Source organism: Dermacentor andersoni, chromosome 1, assembly GCF_023375885.2.
Source record: "Dermacentor andersoni chromosome 1, qqDerAnde1_hic_scaffold, whole genome shotgun sequence".
Lineage (NCBI taxonomy): Eukaryota > Metazoa > Arthropoda > Arachnida > Ixodida > Ixodidae > Dermacentor > Dermacentor andersoni.
In genome coordinates this window covers 90,318,445-90,338,703 of record NC_092814.1, presented here as the reverse complement: position 1 = coordinate 90,338,703, position 20,259 = coordinate 90,318,445, and the positions used below count along the sequence as shown (strand labels likewise).

General features: G+C 45.0%; 1 protein-coding gene across 3 annotated transcripts in view; it reads left to right on the top strand.

Moving 5' to 3' along the window:
• Arms (Ankyrin repeat-rich membrane spanning) overlaps positions 1 to 20,259 on the top strand; it is a 114,833-nt gene that overhangs the window by 44,016 nt on the left and 50,558 nt on the right. For all 3 annotated transcript variants that reach the window (XM_050191674.3, XM_050191673.3, XM_055061755.2), the window contains 3 exons: positions 11,883 to 12,065; positions 13,074 to 13,230; positions 14,671 to 14,819. In XM_050191674.3, the coding sequence (XP_050047631.1) occupies positions 11,883 to 12,065; positions 13,074 to 13,230; positions 14,671 to 14,819 (489 nt within the window). The remainder of the gene's footprint in view (positions 1 to 11,882; positions 12,066 to 13,073; positions 13,231 to 14,670; positions 14,820 to 20,259) is intronic.

The window sequence follows — 20,259 nt, the reverse complement described above, 5'->3', positions numbered from 1 at the left end:
CAGAGTTTGACGGTTCAATGATCCCTTGCTTTAGCATTTCTTGCACTTCATCATGGACAGCCTTTTTGATTGCAAAAGGTACCGGATATTGCCGGCCATGCATCGGTGTGTCCGTTGTCACTCATAGCTGGCATTTCACGAGGGGGGCTTTTCCAGGTACGTCCGAGAATACGTCTTGGAACGTAGACAATGTTTCGTTTGCTTCTCCGGCTGGCTCAGCAAGCAATTCAGTGGCAGTTTTTACGCCCTGGAAATTTTCTTTCTGCTTCAGTACAATAAATGGTGGGTCGTTCCCTTCATCTTCACGGGTGTTGACAGCTACAGCGGCTTGGTGATCAGCCGACGGAAAGGGAGATCTTTCCTCATATTTTTAAGCAAGCTTATATGAAAAGCACTTATTTGCATGCCCAATTTAACGACGTAATCAAGGTCGCTTCTCTTCATAAGGATGGTGAACGGTTTCTTCCACGTTAGGATTAACCTGTTGTTCTCGGATGGTAGCAACAGTAATACTTTGTCTTACGATCATAATATTGTTTTTGTGTAACTTTCGCTTTTTGAAGCTCCTCATGGGTGAGTTCCCATGTCTGCTGCAGCCGTTCTTGCAGCTCTACTACGTAGCCGTACGTCGTTTTGGTCTCTTCGTCCAGATGTTTCCTTGACTACAGCTCCTTAAGGATGGTCATAGGTCCACATATGTAACGGCCATAAAGAAGATCAAAAGGGGAGAAGCCCAAGCTTGTCTGTAGGACTTCTCTGTTTGCTAATAGCAGTGGGGCCAAGTATCGATCCCAATTTTTGGGGCTTTCTTGGCACATTCGCCAAATCATTTGTTTCAACGTTCTGTTGAAACGCTCCACTAAACCATTTCCCATTGGGTGGTATGGCGTAGTCGGTAGTTGGCTGAACAAAAGCAGCCGGCCTAACTCTTTCATGAGTTGCGAGGTGAATTGTCTACTGCGGTCGGTAACTATTTCCCGTGGAATTCCAATGTGAGAAAACATAGTGGGCAACGCCTTGGCAATCCTTTCCGTGTCAATGCTTGGCAAAGCAACTGCATCTGGGTAACGTGTGGCGAAGTCCACCATGGTTAGAAAAAATCGGTTACCGTTAGTGGAAGTAGGGGACAGTGGTCCGATGATATCAGTAGCGACCTGTTGGAAAGGAGTACTGTATTGATTATCGGCATGTTTCCAAGAGGTACACCTACTAGATGTTTTGGGACCGTTCTCTGACAAATGTCGCATGATTTTACAAACTGGGTGACATCTGCTTGAACGCCAGGCCAGTAGAATTCTTCTGAGACCCTGTCGGCCATTCTCTTTGTCCCTTGGTGACCAGAGAGAATTCCTTTATGTGCTATCTTCAGGACTGATCCCTGAAGGTCTCTCGGAACAACAAACTGGTCCGCTTCTCTTTTTGTCATAGATTTATAACGCCGGAAGAGAATACCATTGAGGAGTATAAATGTGACAGTCGCAGATTGCGTGGTTTTGGTCTTGCCCACATCCGCAAAGCAAACACTGAGACTTCGATCATCCTTCTGCAACTTTTCCAATGCATTGGGACTGACCTCTAGCGGGTTTACAAGGGCTACTGGCAGCCTTGTTGTAAGGGAACATGACGCAGCGACTATAGGATTATCGAGAACTGGGTAGGTATTTTCCTGGCCACCCTCTGCGCTTTCTTGTGAGTGTAGCACGGTAGGCTTCATCTTCGAATCTGTGGCTCCCAGTAACTCGAGAAAGTGAGAGGCAAGCACCGTTAACATTGCCTAACACGATATCATACAGTGGGTGCTCCATACATATGGCACGCGCAGTCCCTTTAAAGAATGGACAGCCAACGTATACTTCAGCTTCGGAAAGGTATTGTGCGAAACTATCTAATAAACAGACAGTGTGCATTTCTTCAGTAAACTTGCTGGCTGGCACAAAAGAGTGCTTTACTATGACAGTGTTGCAACCGGAATCTCTCAAAACAGTAACCGGTCGTCATTCGAGATGCCCTTTTGCTGTCGGCATACCTTCCTGTCGTAGTTTTGGCCCGACGGTGCTTTGTGTCACTTACCCAATCTTTTCAGAACTGTTGTCTTCAGTGTTTACAGCATGTGTGTGCTGTTTGTGCAGCCTATCTTCTTGGGTTGGTTGGCCAGGTTCAGAAAGTGAACACAAAGCCTCGTTGTGGTCCTTCGTATGTTTGGTTAATCCTTCCGGCACATTTCCAGGCTTCTTCCCTTTCCAACCAGTCGCAGCCTTAGATCCGCTAGCCCTAGACTAGCAGTCTGACAACTTGTGTCCTCGCTTGTTGCATATGAAGCAATGGGGCTTTGCTTGATCACTTGATGGCTCACTGGGTTGCGTCCCACTCTTCACACACACCTTTTCTTCTTGACCTCTAGCCAGATTTGTCAGACCTTGAGCTTCGAGGTAGTGATCCGCTGTTTCTGCCAAACTGTCAAGATCTTTGCAACCTCACTCCTTCAGAAAGATGGCAAGCTTCTGGTCACATCGACGCAAGAATTGCTCCGAGACAACCTAGTTTCTCAAGGCGTCATAACTCTTTTCTGTTTTGGCCAACTCTTGCCAGAGATCAAAATAACCAACCAGCCTGTCTACAAACTGGCGGCCTGTTTCACCATTGCCAGGCTTGGCCTCTTAAAACTTGATTCGATAGCCATCTTCAGTATACCAGAACCTCTGGAGCAGTGTTACCTTAAGCTTTGCAAAGTTCGTTGCGTCTTCAGTGGCCGTACGTCCGATGACAGTGAGAGCCTCCCCCGTTAAACAGAAACTCAGAGGCAGGGCCCACTTGTCGCTAGGCCACCCTTGGTCCGTGGCCACTTGCTCAAACCTCTGAATATATGCGTCCAGCTCATACCGAGCTTCACTGAAAGCTGGAATTAACTTGTGGGGACTTCGGAAACCTTGATTATATATTTCTTGATCACTTCGCTCGGTTGCGACTGCTTGACTTGGCTGTTGCAATTCTTGCATGCGCAGCTGTAGTTTTAACAACTGGCATTCTCCAGCTTGCCACTCCAACTCTCGTGCATGGTCCTCTTTGGCAGCCTCAGGCTCTTGTGCATGGTGCTCTCTTTCTCTGCTACGCTCCTCATCCATCCACTATTGGAGTGCCTTTCCTGTGAGTCCCAACTCTTTACCGATGCCTATCAGTTTTTTGGCATCCATCCTTAACCACCGCACGTGAACAAAGTGAGACTCTCAAAGGTGTTACGAGAACTTAGTCCTGTCACGGATGCCAGATAATGTAGGGTAATAAAGTGTACCGTCACGTTTGTTGATGTGAGGTGCGTTGAGGAAGGACTCGAAGGTGGTAGTCGGACAGGCTGCGCAGGTGGACATATAGTTAACAACACTACACTGATACAAAGCTACAAACTTAGTACAAATTAAGGCTGTCTTCTAATGCGTGGAATACTATGACGCAGCACATGTTTACCCGCCGTGGTTGCTCAGTGGATATGGTGTTGGGCTGCTGAGCACGAGGTCGCGGGATCGAATCCCGGCCTCGGTGGCTGCATTTCGATGGGGGCGAAATGCAAAAACACCCGTGTACTTAGATTTAGGTGCAAGTTAAAGATACCCAGGTGGTCGAAATTTCCGGAGTCCTCCACTAGGGTGTGCCTCATAATCAGAAAGTGGTTTTGGCACGTAAAACCCCATAATTTCATTTTTTTTATGACACAGCACACTGCACAGTTCCTGTACCTCGCCCACCTAATGCGCAAAGTCCGGGCGTCACGGCATACAGTCCAACTGAGTTCGCCCACGTGTGGTTGTAATCGTCGCTGGCCCGCCGTATGCGGCTGTGACAACTTGGGTTGCCTAGGCAGTGACGGTGACATGGCGACAAGGCGCTGGGGTAGTGGCTCAGGATCCCTGGATGTGATGGAACTCCAAGAGCTCAGGAACTCTGAGAGCACAGGAACCGGCCAGGCACAGGACATGGCAGGACCTTGGCTCGATGGCCCGTCACGAGGCTGCCCAGCGGTACATCTTGGGTAGCCCTCTCAGGGCTCGTTGCTCGAACCTTCTCGGCTTGTTCGATTTGTGCAGCAGCTTCCTGCTCCCTCGTGTCATCCGCTTCCTTTTTCTCTTTCACCAACCCTCGAGCGTGTCTCTTATTTCCCGTGTCGTGCCGGGTCTGCCGTCGGTGTCTTTCGCCACAAACAGTTATCTCAAGTTACCTGGATTGCAGCAAATCTGGCCTGTCAACAAGAAGACACAGGATAATGCGCTCTCTTGGTTTTGTTTGGCCCCGTTTCTAGCACTGTTCATTACTCCAAGTCATGTACCAGCTAGGTCATCGACATACATTATATAAGTGCATCAATTCGTAAGTGAAATTTTTTTTTTTTTTTAATATCATCATTTTTAAAAATAGTGTAAGGATGATGACATAATTTGATGTGAATTGCAATGCAAAAGTGTGCATCCTGCTTGTTAAAGCATTCTTGTCTGGGGATTGCTAGGAGTTTGTCTTTCTTGGTGTACAACCTCCATATATATTGTTACGATGGGATGCGTTTATTTAAAGATGAATTGATGAAAAGTCGGCGTCGGTGCGGCGTCACCGCCGACGGTGAGTCACTGCAAAGACAGGCGCACTTCGTCCTCCTCTTTTTTCGTCCTTCCTGTAGCTTTAGCGTAACACTCCTCCCTTCACAGACGAAGCCCGCTGGGCGAGTAACTGTTATGTCCACTCGGAGTCACGGGGATGGCAGTGTTTCAGGCGGGTGACATGAACAAGCTGCGTTTTCTTAGACCGGTAGCCATTAGGAATGAGATTAGCAATTGAATAGGTCACATCACTTAGGCGATTAGTGATTTATTTATTTATTTATTTATTTATTCATTTCCTCAAAGGTCTCTGTTGAGACATTACATGAGGGAGTGGGGAGTTAGTGACAAAGATAGATACTACAAATTACAAAGGGATATTTCCGATGAGTCGCTTGAATGCAAGTGGGTCGATGATAGTGGCAACTTCGGCGGGCAGGCCATTCCAGTCTCGTGTTGTGCGCAGAAAAAAATGATTGCTGAAAAGTAACGGTATGGGCTTGTGGGGGATATACTGTATTAGAGTGACTGGTGCGGGCAATGTGATGTGCTCTTTTTATGTACGGGTTGTCAAAAGGCAAGGAATGAAATAATTTATGGAAAAGGTTAAGACGGGCTATTCTACGGCGTGAGGCTAGAGAGGGTAGGTTTATTTGGGCTTTTAGTGCCGAGATGCTTGAATTGTATGAATAAGTTGACAGGATAAATTGTGTGGCGCGGTTCTGAACCGACTCGAGGGCTTTAATAAGGTTATTGTGGTGGGGGTCAAAAATAGCTTCGGCATACTCAAGCTTGGGCCGCACAAAGGTTAGAAAAGCAAGTTGTTTAATAGAGGGAGGAGCGAGGAAAAGGTTACAGCGTAGATAACCTAGAGTATGATTAGCAGAGTTTATTATGTGGTTAACATGACAGGTCCAAGTTAAGTCACGCGAGATGTACACACCAAGATATTTGAATGAATCCGTTGTTGCAGTCTGCGTGTTATTGATGCTATAATTAGGGATATCGTAATTACGATGACGATGAATAGACATTAACACGGTTTTAGCTACATTTAATGACATGAGCCAAGTGGTACACCAGTTTTGTATGCGCGATAGGTCATTTTGTAACGCCAAATGGTCGCTGGGGTTAGTAACTGCTCGGTAAACCACACAATCATCAGCGAAGAGTCGGATATGAGAAGAAATATTACAAGGTAGGTCATTGATGTATATTAAGAAAAGGAGGGGACCAAGTACGGTACCTTGTGGTACGCCTGAAAGCATGGGTGTTAAGGACGAAGAGTGTGAGTTAGCGTATACGAATTGCTCACGGTTAGTTAAAAACCCTGGAAGTTAAAAGGCCTGGTGTAACGAGCCTGAAACTTCTGGTACAGGCCGTGCTTGCGAAGTGGTGTCCAAAGCCATACTATGTCCCCTTTGTCATACGACACATTCTTATGTCGTGAATCGTAGCTGATCGTAGCGGTCCTGGAATGCCAATGTACGGAGCTGAGCTATGCAGCGTGCTTCCTCAGCGCGGCAGAGAGTCTGAGCAATAGAAGAGTCCGCATGAGGAGTGAAAGGTAGAATGGTGTCAAGGTAGTTGCGGGGTGGTCTGACATAAAGATAGAAAGGACTGTAGCCGGTAGTTTCATGCTTTGCGGTGTTGTAAACATATATATGTCATGTCATGTCGGACACAGAGCCAGGGTTCGATTCAATGTCTCCCCCCAGCAATAACAATTTCTTCATGGAAAACGTGACAACATGAAACACGCAACGAAGCTGTGGGCATGGCAGCACCAAGAGCAACAGGTAATTAGAACGAAAGCATTTTCCATAATTCTTTCTTACCTGCACAAGGTGGATGAACGGATTAGTGTTCCGCATGCTTCCGATGCTGCTGTGCCCAGTGACTACAAAGCGAGTGTGAAGCCTATTTATAGTCCAATCGCACTCTGTCGCCACCTGGTGTGCCAGCGCACAGTACTCTGCGCATGTCGACGTAGCAGAATGGTGCAGGCACTCCCAAGGTTTGGACGCTGGCGGGTGAATATCTTGATCCACGTGTTGGAGAGATGCATGGCTGTCATGCGCAGATACGTTGACCGCGATGACATCACGACAGCCTGTGGTCGTCCCTCCGAGAAGGCCATAGAACTGCACAAGGTAGATGAACGGATTAGTGTTCCGCATGCTTCCGATGCTGCCGTGCCCAGACGTCCCATTGACCCAGACTCTGGAAAGTGAGCCTCTGGCTTTGAAAACACTGTCGTCGTTTCTTCACTTCCACAGTGCACTGTTCTCTGACAGCACTGCTGAACTGCCAGGAACAAACTTATTGAAGCACCACATACCCACTAATGGCTACTCACCAATGTATGAGGGTGAATCAGAAAGTCTTTGCCCCTATTTTTTATAAGCCAAAATAAGGTACATACAGTTAATTACAAATGTACATACTATTCTACATACCTTACACTATTTTCCCACATAGTTCCCACACCGGTTCAGACATTTGTCCCATCATGGCACTAAATTTGAGATATCCCTGTGGTAGAATTGGTATGCACGCGGCCTTCCCGAACGCTCATTGTCATGCAAGTCTTCATGGCATTTTGCGAACTCACAGCACCATCACCTCACACTTCTCAAAGCAAGACATCTTTCCCCGTATGTGCGCTGCATTTCCCTGTGAATTTTGATGGGCATTCGTCCCTTGCTCCATGGAAAATGAATCACACTTTGTTGCTCGTACGCTGTGGACATGGGAAGCACAATCGCCATCTTCAACAACGGACAGCAGCGCTGTGCCATGGAGCTACTGGCAGATAAGACCGGGCCACTCTAAGAAAGGTCCACCACTGGGAATGGGTATGTTGACTTCGCATTTACAGCTATACTATGGCTAAAGAAATAACTGCAAAGACTTTCTGATTCACTCTCGTATCAGGGTAAATCAGAAAGTCTTTGCCCCTATCTTTTTTTAGCCAAATTATGGCTGTAAATGCAAAGTCAACATGTTCTTTTACTGGTCTTTGTATATCGCCAGGCTGTGAAGTATGTCAAGCAACTACCTGTGTGTGTGTGCCTGGTGTTACAGTTCACTTTGTGTGGCAATGAATGTAACAGACTCCAAACACCTGAGACACGACGTGCCTAGTCGTCACTACAACATGAAAAGACTACAACATCAACATGAAAAGACTTGTCCGTCGGGCGTGTGCGACAGGATTATGCACTAGCGCAGATTCTACTCTCCTTTGTCCTACATTCAATCTTTCTATGTCAAAGAGCCGTTTCTCTTCGTGTTCCTCCCGACATGCCCTAACAAGGCCTGCTATGAGGGAGCAAGAGAGAATGAGGTTGCCTGGATGGTGGAGGGTATAAGAAGGCCAGCAAGATGCCACTTGGAGACACATCTCTGCCCTTGCATGCAGGAGCATGCACGCCGGACGTTTCTGTACTTTTTTGTCTTTGAGCGCACTGCTCACCCTGTAATGATGAACTAAACTTCTACTATTGTTTTTACATCAGCTTGTCTTCCCTGCCAAATCCTCTCGAATGGTCAACCTGGTTCGAGCTCCAAGCAGATGCTGTTGAAGGTTGCCGAGACTCCGTTCTCTTAACAGTTGGTGGCAGCCTTAACACTGGCTTGCTCGCAACTATCACTTCCCCATAGGAAATGGTTTACACAGTTGGTTTTGACTACAGAAGACATGTGCCTACTACAGTGGCCGGAAATCATTTCATTGTGGTGATGTGGCTGTTTGGGCTTGTTGGTACAACATATTGGTGCATTGCAGCATAGATATACACAAAAACAGAAGAAACAAGATGACAGACGAGCGCAAACTTCCAACTAAAAGCTTTATTTTCGGTGACCCTTGTTTGTACCTGTCACTCATCATATTGCACATGTGCAATTCACACCCTTAGAAAGGTTGACTACTTTTCTGACAAATGCGCAGGTGGCATGCTGACACACCCAGAGCCAAATTGCAAAATCATTTCAGCATCAATTATTTCACGTGTTAGTGGATCACCGCTTCTGCTGACAACATTGCATTGAGTAAACAGTGGTTCAAAGCCACACAAACTGCAGTGACTTGCAAGCCAACCACCGCACTTGCTTTTCTTGACATTGTTTGAGTGTTCTCTTACCTGGTCATTTATACAGCGTCCCGTTTGACTGTTTACTACAAGGAAGAGGGATACAATAAACCATGTTGCTAGCACAGGAGACGAACAAATTTTTGTGCTTTTTGTTACACATGTGTGACGCATGCTGACCTTTCCTTTGATTGCAGAGCTTTATAAGCTTTTGAGGTGCAGAGAACACACGTTTAACTTTCTAACGAGCTGCAATTTTCTTGATATTATGAGATAGCTTATGAATGTGTGGTATGACAGCCACTTTTTTATGTCTGTCAGATCAAGCGACTACATGACTTTCTGAGCAGAGATTCCACAAACGGAACACTGTACATGCAAAGGATACCCTGCTTGCATCAAATGCTGGGTTTGATAAAGAAAACTAGCTTCCATCTGATGAGAACAGGATTTCTTGTGCAAATTTAGAAAACAAAGATTACATGTTTGTAATGTGCGTAAGCGTGCGATAGAACTGGCTTATTGCTACGAGGTTTGTAACACCAACACTTATGCTCTGGGTGAAAAACTAGCTCAACGTCAAGGAATTTAAGAGTGCTATTAGTGGTTATCTCATATGTCAATTCAAGGGACTTGAAGCAGTCCCTAAATGACCCGAGAACATTAAGACCCTGCGTTTGCATCGCATCTGAAACCTTGTCAAGGAAAATAACATATTCATCGACGTAGGAAAGATTTTTAACACTCCCTTGTCTTCCAAATAATTGTACTGCATTGTACTTACAAGAGCATGACTAATTTTTTGTGAAAAATTCTGAAGAAGTTCTAGACACATTAAATTCTAGCTCTGACAAACATTTATGTGCCTTTTCTATAGATGTGCAAGACCTCTTTTATTCATTACCTCCCGACGAACTGCTGATTGCTGTGGAAGAGTGCATTGACAGTAATGGTTCTGTGAGGTTTCAAAACTCTTCCTCCATTTCTGTAGGTAACTTTCTAGAACTTCTATCTTCTTACTTAAGTCTACATACATTCAATGGAATGCAAAGCCTTACCTTCAGAAAGAAGGAGTTTGTATCGGATCGTGCATAGCACCAATTCTCAGTGATGTGTTTCTGGCCAAATTGGACAGAACAATGCCTGGTTAACATCCAGTTCACTGTGACTAACATTTTAGTCAGAATGTTATCTGCATTTAAAAATGTGGATAACATTCTGACTGTCTTGCGACATGTCATTGTTGACAGTGAGTGGTCCACAGGATGTAGTTGGTTCAGTACGGGGTGTCTTCTGATGGGCTTTTGTAGCATGCGAGAGAGGTGCAGGTGACGATGTACGACATCAGGCACTTATGCTGGAGTCCTTAAAGGTATACTAAAGGCAAATGTTAAGTCAAGCTAAAGTGACAGATCTCTAAGGCGTTAGTATTATTGCGAACAATGTCTTAATTATCGAGAAATTGAGGTAAATGCAGGGACATGTTTAGAGACTCCCCCGGGACATTCAAGTACTTGCCCAATGACGAAAGCACTCCTCAATTGAATTCTGTCCCTAGTACTCAACCACTCGTTGCACAAGACATCCTTGTATTGTATTATAGTACGAAATAATATGCTACTTGTCCAGTTCTATTTCACATTTAGGAAAAAGTATTCATTGAAATAACCCTGACAACGCCGCGGGCGGTTGAAGGGTTTCGTTTTCGCTCAACTCCGTGCTGCCCACGCTTTCGCGTTTCAGTAGCTATCACGTAGTGCTGCGCTGGTTTTGCTGGCTGGCTTGCGAAACTTGCGCAAACTTATAGTAGCGAAGAATTCAATTTCCATGTGATGACGCGGGATGCCCGAACGGCCTACGCCACTTGACCAAAAAGCAGTTGCAGCGGTGAATCTGCCGCTCTGTCTTAGCTCGGTACTGCCGTCTGTCGGGCGCTGTTTTACTCACTGACGGCAGCAAAGGGTGGCGATGGCGTATGCAACGTCACCACTCCCTCCCTGGTTCGTTGGCGGGAGATTTTAAATGCGATAAAGGTATTCGGACCCTTCAGGTGCAATATTCTCATAAACTATTTTCTTGGTGCGAAACAAGCATTGCGAGGTTTCTGGAATAGTATTTAAACAGTTCACATCGACTTCGTATTTACCTTTAGTGTCCCTTTAAGGCATCATCCTCGCACCATTGCCATGGGTCAGCAGGCAGAGCGCACTGCTGCCACTGCACTGCCGATACACTCCATCTTCAGCACAGGTCCGCGATGCAGTCTCATTTGTGCTCCCTCAGTACACCTGGTAAAACATTTTAACCATTTGAAGACCACGTCAGCTGTGGCTGCGTAAGCTCAGCAGTTCTTTATTATCTTTCTTCTGATTCCACACCTAACTTCTTCACTATCTCTGTCACAGATCTTCCTACTTTGTGTTCATTCTTCCTATGTCTCCATAATAGCACTTACGACAGTGTAATTAACATCTTGAAGAAAACAGTGCCAAAGATGAGGCGTAAGAGAGAGAAAAAAAAACACCGCTTGTCCGCCGTGCTGTTTTCTTCAAAATATTGGCAGTGGACTGACCAGCCTCTTTACTTGCCATTTTGTGATAGGCATATAGGAAATGGCAGATAATGCTAGTAAAATAGCAAGTAATTTTTCTGCATGCTTTAGGCAATCACTGGCAGAGAGCATGTGCAGTTGCACTGTACAGGCTCCAAAGTTGAAACTACCTTGGGGATATGGGAAATAGTATGAATATGCTAGTGTGAGAAGCACACTTGGAAGATATTATAGTTCTTTTTTTCAATTTTTTTATTTGTGCACTCAGAAAAAGCTTCAACCTTCAGGTGCTTTACTTAAAATGGTTTGATTGCAGACTAGCTCGCCTAATGTATTTTGTTAGCTGTTACAGCTTTAGGTTGGTTAATAGTCTAAATATTCTTGCAATCAATGTATTTAGTGCTTCATGAAATGCAACATATGTGGTGGTAACTGAATTTTTTGTTTCTTCCAAGATATTACTGTTTTTATGGTAAAAGCAAATTTCAGTTACCACTTTTAGCGTCTATGTGTGATACACACTAATCAGTATGAGAAAAGTTCTTTAGTTAACTATATGGCCGAGTCTACATTATTTTTTGTTCGCAAGATATGGAACAGATTAGGTAATAGAGTGCTTGACCACGGTGATGCTTTCACTGTCTTTGGCAGAGGACATGCGAAGCTTTGCAGTCCAGTGGCTGGAACCAACGTTTTCCTTCACCTGGGTCCTGTTTTGCCTGGTATCGTTCAGTTCAAGCATGCTAGGCTACTGCATCCTTCTGGCATCGGGACAGTGGTTGCTGGGGCTCAGCTTGGGAGCTGGCTCCTTCCTGCTCACCTACTGCATTCTTTGTGAGCCCACCACGCACCTAACTGCTATGTAGCTTACTTGGGTTGCTTGAACTTCACCTTGCTTTTGTGGTAAAAGAGAACCAAATGTATTTATTGCATATTATGACATAAGACTTTGAGAAACATCTCTGGCATAGACTGAGAGTAAAGCAAAAAAAAAAGTCAATATATAGAATAAGATTTCAAAAGTAATGTATATGGGTGCTGATTTAATCTGCTGGGCTGGTTTGCTTGTTTTTACATTTTTATGGTGTGGTTCGCTGTGCTGGGGCTGCTAAGGGGATAGCAAATTGCCTAGTTTGGCTGATCAGACAAGTACTTGTCTGTCTAATATGGAACTCGTGCCTGCATGTCACACACTGTGTAACATGCTATTGTTAACCTTAAGCGTGTTCAGCCTAATATTAACCCTTTATTGACGAATGTAGCATACAGGCAACATATTAGAATAAAAAACTTTTCTTGCTGAGTTTCAGTATTGAGTACGAATTTTCTGGCAAGAAGTCTTCAGCCAACACTGAATTACAAGCAGCCAGCATCATTTGTTGGTCCAGAGCAGGAACAGAGGACGAGGTAAAAGAAGTTCAGCACACAACTCACTTTTACTTTTAAGGCATGGTCAGACGAGACGGACCAATACAAGGTCTGCGGCTGCAGTGGCATCATACAAGAGATGTAAGGCAAATAAAATGTACACCTATGGTTCCGATATGACGAGAGCTGTCTGTGCAAATTCCAAACGAAGCCGTTGTTGGCTTGGGGTGAAATCCACTTAGGTTTTCTGCCTGGGGTTTCGCCCCTATTGCTAAAGTTCTTGCAATTTCTTTTTCTTTTCATTAATTATGCTTTTCTCAATGTGTTTCACACGTTTAGATTGAAAATAAAAACATATAGGGGGGTATCTATATGTGCCGTCAATAAAGGGCTAAAAAGCTGCAGCATGTCGAGTTTTGATGGTAGGCGAATCAGTGAATTTCAAATTTATATTTTTTTGTAATCTATTTGCAGACATCATTAGGTATGGCAGCACTCATCATGATTGGAATTGGGCTTATAAATTCTGCATGAGGATGGAGCACATGCTCACTTCTTTCAAGACTGTTCTTCAGGTTATATTTTGCCACCCTCCAGCTACAAACAAGGACTTTGGTTCTAGTCCTGTCAGGTAACTATCATCAACCTATTAAGATAATTTTTCTTTCTTTTAGGCTAAGCATTCAGTAATGTTATCATTGGGCTGAATGTTCACATCTTTATACTAAGGAAGTAGAGACATCAATATTTGAATTGCTGGAGCAACATATCCTGCATCAGGACATGTTGCTGGGTGAGTTAGTGCTTGCTAAACGGCATCCTGTAAGGTGCAAAAGAGCATGTACACAGAGCACAACATGAGACAAGATGCCTGTGTATTGTTTTCAATGTGTATGTTCTTTTACGCCTTTCAAAGTGTCATTTAGCTACACATTTTAATGTTGTGTGTGGAGTCACTAGTTGTTTATCTCATTGTAGACTGCATCAGTGCACAGTTATTAATTTATTAGCACATTTCTTTACGATAAGGTTTTAGTTTCTTGAACTTTCAAGTCTACTGTGATTGTTTACAGTGTAATGTCCCAGCCTTGCTGAACACTAAATGTGTAATTTTCACATTTTTGTGTCATGTGGCCTTATCACTGTAATGTGAAGCAATCCTGCAGACATATGTACAGCAGTGCCTGTATTCTGAGTGAACAATTGCTAGCTGACCAGAGCCAATTCCTGAAAGGGTCTGTGACTGTATTTTCAGTCAGCCCTTGTACAACTAAATGTGTTTTGGCTTGGCAGCAACATTACTGATATTTTTTAGCCTGTATTTTATTGAATTTGTAGCTATGCATATCATGGCCTGGTGTGTGCTGTATGCTATGAAATTTTGCCACTTTCTGAAAGCAGTGACATCACTGCTGCCATCACACTCACACATGTGTTTTTCAAAGTATTTTGACACCAGCGAAGCCTTTGACACCATGTGAAGCCGAATGAAGCCGACCATGCTCACCAAAATTAAATGTAGGCTCTTGTGCTGAAAGCACCTAATTTTTTTCATTATATGATTATTGGTAACTTTATGATTGGCTCAACTTATCACCCATTTTTAATTTATTTACTTTAGAGAAGAACTGAGAGGTACAATGAAGTAGGTATAAGATATAGAACAACTGTACCTTGGAGGTGTGACTAAAGGGCTCAGAAAGTTTGACAACTCATGGCTCTGGAGCAATCACTGGAAATGTGCCCGCTCAGTTATGTTAAAGGTGTGGCTAGAGTCAAGTTAAGTGCACTCACTGCAGTGTAACTGCTTCATACTCGTATTTGTGCCCTTGTTATATGTTACCCTTGTTCTTTTATTAGTCATTATGCAAACATTGATGGTAAGAGGACACTAACTGTGTCCTTTTTGTATGATAAACCAATTCTTTCAATTAAAAATTGTGCTTCTCTGAAAGTTATCCAAATAACAATAATGCAAACAGCAATTGCAGTAAATACTACATCAGCACTGACACACACACAAAAAAGATGTTATAATATAACTATCTGTTGTGTTGTTTTATATTTCCAGGTTCATATTTACAGAGCAAAACAAAGTGAGCAGCTCTGGTATTGGGGATGCTTCAATTGCATATATTATCATTTCATTGTTTTCCGCCATTGAAGATGAATTTGGCTTCTTTACAACAAGATTCTACCGTGTTTTTCAACCAAAACCAGGTTGGTAAAAAAAAAAAAATTAGAGGTGTGTATCTTTTCTCTAAGTGCTGGCACTGAGCTTAGATTTACTTTTTTTTTGTGTGTGTGTGATTCAGCAACAATGCAGACGAGTTACAAAATATGATTCACGACCTTAAGTAACAGGGAGAGTGTAAGAGTGGGACTGAAGATTAATGTGCAGAAGACAAAGACAATGATAAATAATCTGGCAAAGGAACAAGAGTTCAAGATCGCAAGTCAACCTCTAGAGTCTGTGGAGGAGTACGTTTACCTAGGTCAACTATTCACAGGGAACCCTGACCATGAGAAGGAAATTCACAGAAGAATAAAAATGGGTTGGATCGCATACGGCAGACATCGTGAGCTCCTGACTGGGTGCTTACCGTTATCATTGAAAAGGAAAGTATACAATCAATGCATTTTACCGGTGCTGACTTACGGTGCAGAGACTTGGAGGCTGACAAAGAAGTCTGAGAACAAGTTAAGGAACGTACAAAGAGCGATGGAACGAAGAATGTTTGGCATAACTTTGAGAGACAGAAAGATAGCGGTTTGGATTAGAGAGCAAATGGGTATAGATGATATTCTAATAGACATTAAGAGAAAAAAGTGGCGCTGGGCAGGTCATGTAATGTGCAGACTAGATAACCGTTGGGCCATTAGGGTGACAGAATGGGTACCAAGAGAAGGGAAGCACAGTAGAGGACGGCAGAAGACTAGATGGTGCGGCGACGAAATTAGGAAATTTGCGGGTGCTAGTTGGAATCCGTTGGCGCAGGACAGGGGTAATTGGAGATCGCAGGGAGAGGCCTTCGTCCTGCAGTGGACATGAATAGGCGGCTGCTGCTGCTGCTGCTGCTGCTGCCGCCGCCGCCGCCGCCGCCGCCGCCGCCGCCGCCACCGCCGCCAAACGATGCCGGACGATGCCGGACGATGCCACAGCAGCACAGCCCAGAAAAATTCTGCACGCTTCAAACACAAGTGCAATGCAAGGTGAGAGGCAACAGAGTGGTGAGTGCAAACTGCCGCCTCCGCCGGTGGCGGTGGCGGCGGCGGCGGCAGTTTGCAATGATCCTGGAGAAGTCGGCATTGGTTCTGGCAGGGCGTGGCTTGTTTTGGAGTTGTAGCTGCTCTGTTGCCACTCACCTTGCATTGCACTTGTGTTTGAAGCGTGCAGAATTTTTCTGGGCTGTGCTGCTGTGGCATCGACCCACTCTTCACGAGTTCCCTGACCTGGGTTTAAATCCCCATTCGTCTTAAGGAGGTGTTGGCAATTTCAGCAAAGGTGGCCTCCAGCTTTTGTGTGGACTTGATAGACCGCAGTTTGAGAGATTTTTCGACCCATGCCTTCATTGCTTAACCACATTTTTCAAAAATCCTTACTCGCTCATCTTCTGTCAATGGTGGAAGGGGATGTTTGGACCGGCTGGCTTGGGTGTGCTTTTTGACTTCGGCAGCTCAGCATTCAGCCAAACCAGGTATTCGACCCCTATGCCTTCTGCACGTGAGCAGCTCGCAGGGTGCCTTTGCATCCTCCAGTGGTGCCATCCTGTAATTCAGAAGACCAATCCATAAATCTTGTTTGGCAAACAATGTCTTTTTGAGTAGGCATTTCGTTAATTGCACTCCATTCTCTGCCAGCCCATTTGAGCAAAAGAACCTGGGACTTGAAACTATGTGTGTGTGAACTGGTACTTTCTTGCAGAGGAACGGAATTAGTGGAAGCAAACTGTGGGCTGCCGTCTGTGCAGACTTCGAACAGAATTCCATGGTGCGTAAATATTTGGCCAAGCTGGTCAATTATATGGCAGCTCGTAGTTTTTGAAAAGAGCTGCAGTTCAGGATAGTTTCAGTACATGTCGTATACGGCAAGGTACGTTTTTCCGGCGTGTTCAAAGAGGTCAAATCCTACGCGAGCCCATGGTAGAGCAAGCAGATGGCCCGTTGAAAACGGTGGTTCACTTGGTTGCTCAGTATGCTAAATGTCGGCACCTGGGGCATTAGGAACCTTCTCTGCTATTTGTGCACCCATATCCTGGCCAGTACATTAGTAGCCTTGCCATTCCCTTACATTTTTCTATGTTCATGTGCCCTTCATGTAGTCGTTGCAGCATTGCGTTCCTGAGCAATTTTGAGATTACAACCTTCGACCCTCGCAGGAGTATGCCATTTATGCATGTTAGCTCCACTTTGAAGGGTACTAGTGGGCCTTTGACGTTGTTGCCATTTTCCAGGGCCTCAGTTACTTGCCTTAGGTAGTCGTCTTCCTTGGCTTCTTTCACTAGCTGGTCCGCCATCATGGGGCTGACACGATTATTCAAGACTGATGCTGCAAAAATTGTAACATTGTCTGTCTCATGTTCACGGTCGCCTTTCGCATCGTCTGCTATCCAGGACAGTGCATTGGCCAAAAGCAAATCCTTTCCAGGAACGTACTGCGTTGAAGTGTCAAAAGGCATTAAGCGCAGAAAGAAATGCTGGAGACGAGGCAGCATGTCGCATAAGTTCTTTTGGGCAGTTGTGAGGAGGGTCCAGTAATCTGTTTCAACTGTGGTGTGGAAACCAATAGTAAAATCACGAAAGTATTTGTGTGCATACATTACTCCAAGCGCTTCCTTTTCAATTTGGCATATCTTAATTCTGCATCGGACAATGAGCGGGAAGTGTAGGCGACTGGGCACTGGTTCTAGCCATGCAACTGAAGGGCTGCACCTAGCACAAAGCTGGATGAGTCTGCTGTTATCTTGGAAGGTTTTGATAGATTGAATACTGCTAGCACAGGTGCTGTTGATAACAGATTGCATAACTCTTTCCACTCTCTTTTGTGTGCACTTGTCCAGTCAAACAAGTGATCGCACTTTAGCAATGCACGAACGTTCTTAGTCCTCTGACAAGTTTGAAATGAACCTGCTAAAATAGTTTATGGTACCCAGCAGCTTCTGCATGCCTTGCTTTGACGTGGGTGGCGGCTTGCTAGCAATGCAATGCATTTTTTCAGCTTTTAATCTGGTTTGATGCCGTTTTAAGAAATTAAAGCGCCCTAAAATTGTATCTCTTCGACACCAACAACGCATTTTTCGTGGTTGAAGGTTAGCAGGTGCGAAAGTGCTGTGCCAATTGCGCCATCTTGTGCCAAATCATTGAGCTGTGCCAACCTGCACCAAAACTCTCATTTTGAATGAAGTCGTGAAATTTAGCAAGATGTGCATGTTCAGGGCAACCACACAGCCATAGACACACGTTGGGTAGCGCCTAGCCCTGTAGTACAAGCCTAAGCAATCCGTTTCAGTGTCGTCTTTGGAGTGTGGGTGTGTTTGGTGGCATAATTATAACTAGGCCGCAAGAAAATAAAAACCGTTTTGTGCTATACAATGCATTACGAATGTTCTATATAAGTGTTATGCATTTGCATATATGCGGACTAGCTAAAGATTATATGAACTGGCGCTGATTTCGTGGGGCAGTCAGGAAGGAAAGCTGCACTGAATAAATAAGTTTGCTCAGCATGTAACTCATCAGTTTCATTCAACATTTTAGCACTCGCTTTCATGCTGAGTTTATACATCTTTATCGATTAACGGGTGAAAACCATGTGTGTGACGTTCTAAATCTATTTCGCACATGCACCAAGTTTAGTTATCGGGATGATAGTGCAGCATGCTGACACTGGTGTCAGCATGCTGATGTCTGTTGGTGATTCTTCTGATGAACCTCATCGTGTTCGTGATCTTAGTCTCCAAATTCCTGACCGTTTCTCCGTTGGTGCCGTTGGATTTTATGATTAGTCCGAGCACCTTAATCTGCTTCACCCTGGGTATTTCTTGTCCGTCTTTGGTGCATACGCAAATTTCTTCATATGCAGCATGCTGGATATAACCACGCGGGGTCTTCCCCTAAGCGTCGGGCGGTGGAGAAGTTCAGATTTTTCTGGCGAGCAGACGAGACCGGTTCTGACAAGGTACTCTTCCACCACCTCGACCGCGGTCTGTAACTGCTGCTCGATTGAGATAATGAGATAAAGAGCATCAGCGAAATGACCGAGCCTTGCAGGGTGCCAACGCTGCCCATGTTCCTGTCTTTGGATGTGAGTTTGCCCAGCATTAAGGAGACTTTCCTGTTTGTGAGTGAATCTTGAACATAGCTGTGCTCAGTTTCCTAGATTGAGTGCGGCAATGCTGTGTAGTATGGCTGTGTGAGCCACACTGTCGAAGGCTTTCTTGAGGTCTAAACCTAGAACGGCCCTGGTACCTCTCGTCTTGTTGTCGAGTATCTGGTGTTTGATTTGCAACATTGCATCCTGTGTGGAGAGATGAGCTCGAAACCCGAGCATGGTGTCCGGATACGCTTCGACGTTGTCCAAGTGTGCGTTAATCTGGGTGAGGAAGGCGTGCACCATCAACTTGCCAACACACGACGTAAGAGATATTGGTCGAAGGTTGACTAGATCTGGGGTTTTCCCTGGTTTGGGGATGAGCATCATTTTTGCTCTTTTCCACTGGTTGGGGACGGGTCCTCGGGTACAGCAATCGTTAATGTACTTGGTCAGTTCGAAGGTGGTCTCGTTGTCCAAGTTACGAAGGGTCTTGTTAGTTACGCCATCCAGTCCCGGGGCCGACTTGCTGTTAAGCTTTTGCAAAGCAGCCCAGATTTATGCCTCGTCAAAGTCTCTGTCCAGAGAGAAGTTGGGTTTTCCCATGTATTCCCAGTGTGGAATAGTCGGGTTCTGCGGGGTGTACCTGTCGCCGAGTTCGGAAAGGGTTTCTTCCTCGTCCTTTGCCTGTGTGTGTATTATCTTGCGCATGGTTTCCCCATGTATTGCCTTGGTCTTCGTCGGGTCTAGCAGGTGTCGAAGCAGGCACCACGTGTGACCGGTGCAAATCTGTCCGTCTATCATGTTGCAGATCTCGTCCCATTGCTGTTTACTAAGAGTTCTGCAGTGTTCTTCTGTTTGTTTGTTGAGTAATGCTATGGTGTTTCCTCAACTTTCTATTGTGCCTTTGTTTCTGCCACCTGGCCTGTAGCCATCGTTTGGCCTCCCACGTGTGCACCAGGCAGCTGTCGATCTTCTCGATGGGGAGTTATGGCATCACGGTCTTTGTTACTTCATTGACGTCAGCCATCACTTTTTCGGCCCATTGTTGAATGTCTGTGATGGGCACGTGCGTCATTCGATTCTCACAGAACTCGTCCCAGTCCGTCCATCTGAAAGTTTTGTTGGGTTCGATCTTTAAGGTCTTCGATAATTTCGTTTCGAGAATTCTGTGGTCACTACCAAGGTCTTCAAACGTGTTATTCCAACTGGCTCCTCTTATGTACTTGACTAATGTTAGGTCGGGCGTGGTGTCTCTTGTCAGCCTAATTCCCATTCTGGTGGGGGAGCTGGGGTAAGTGATGAGTGTCAGGCCTGTCTCCTGATGTCCTGCCATAAAGCCTTGACTTT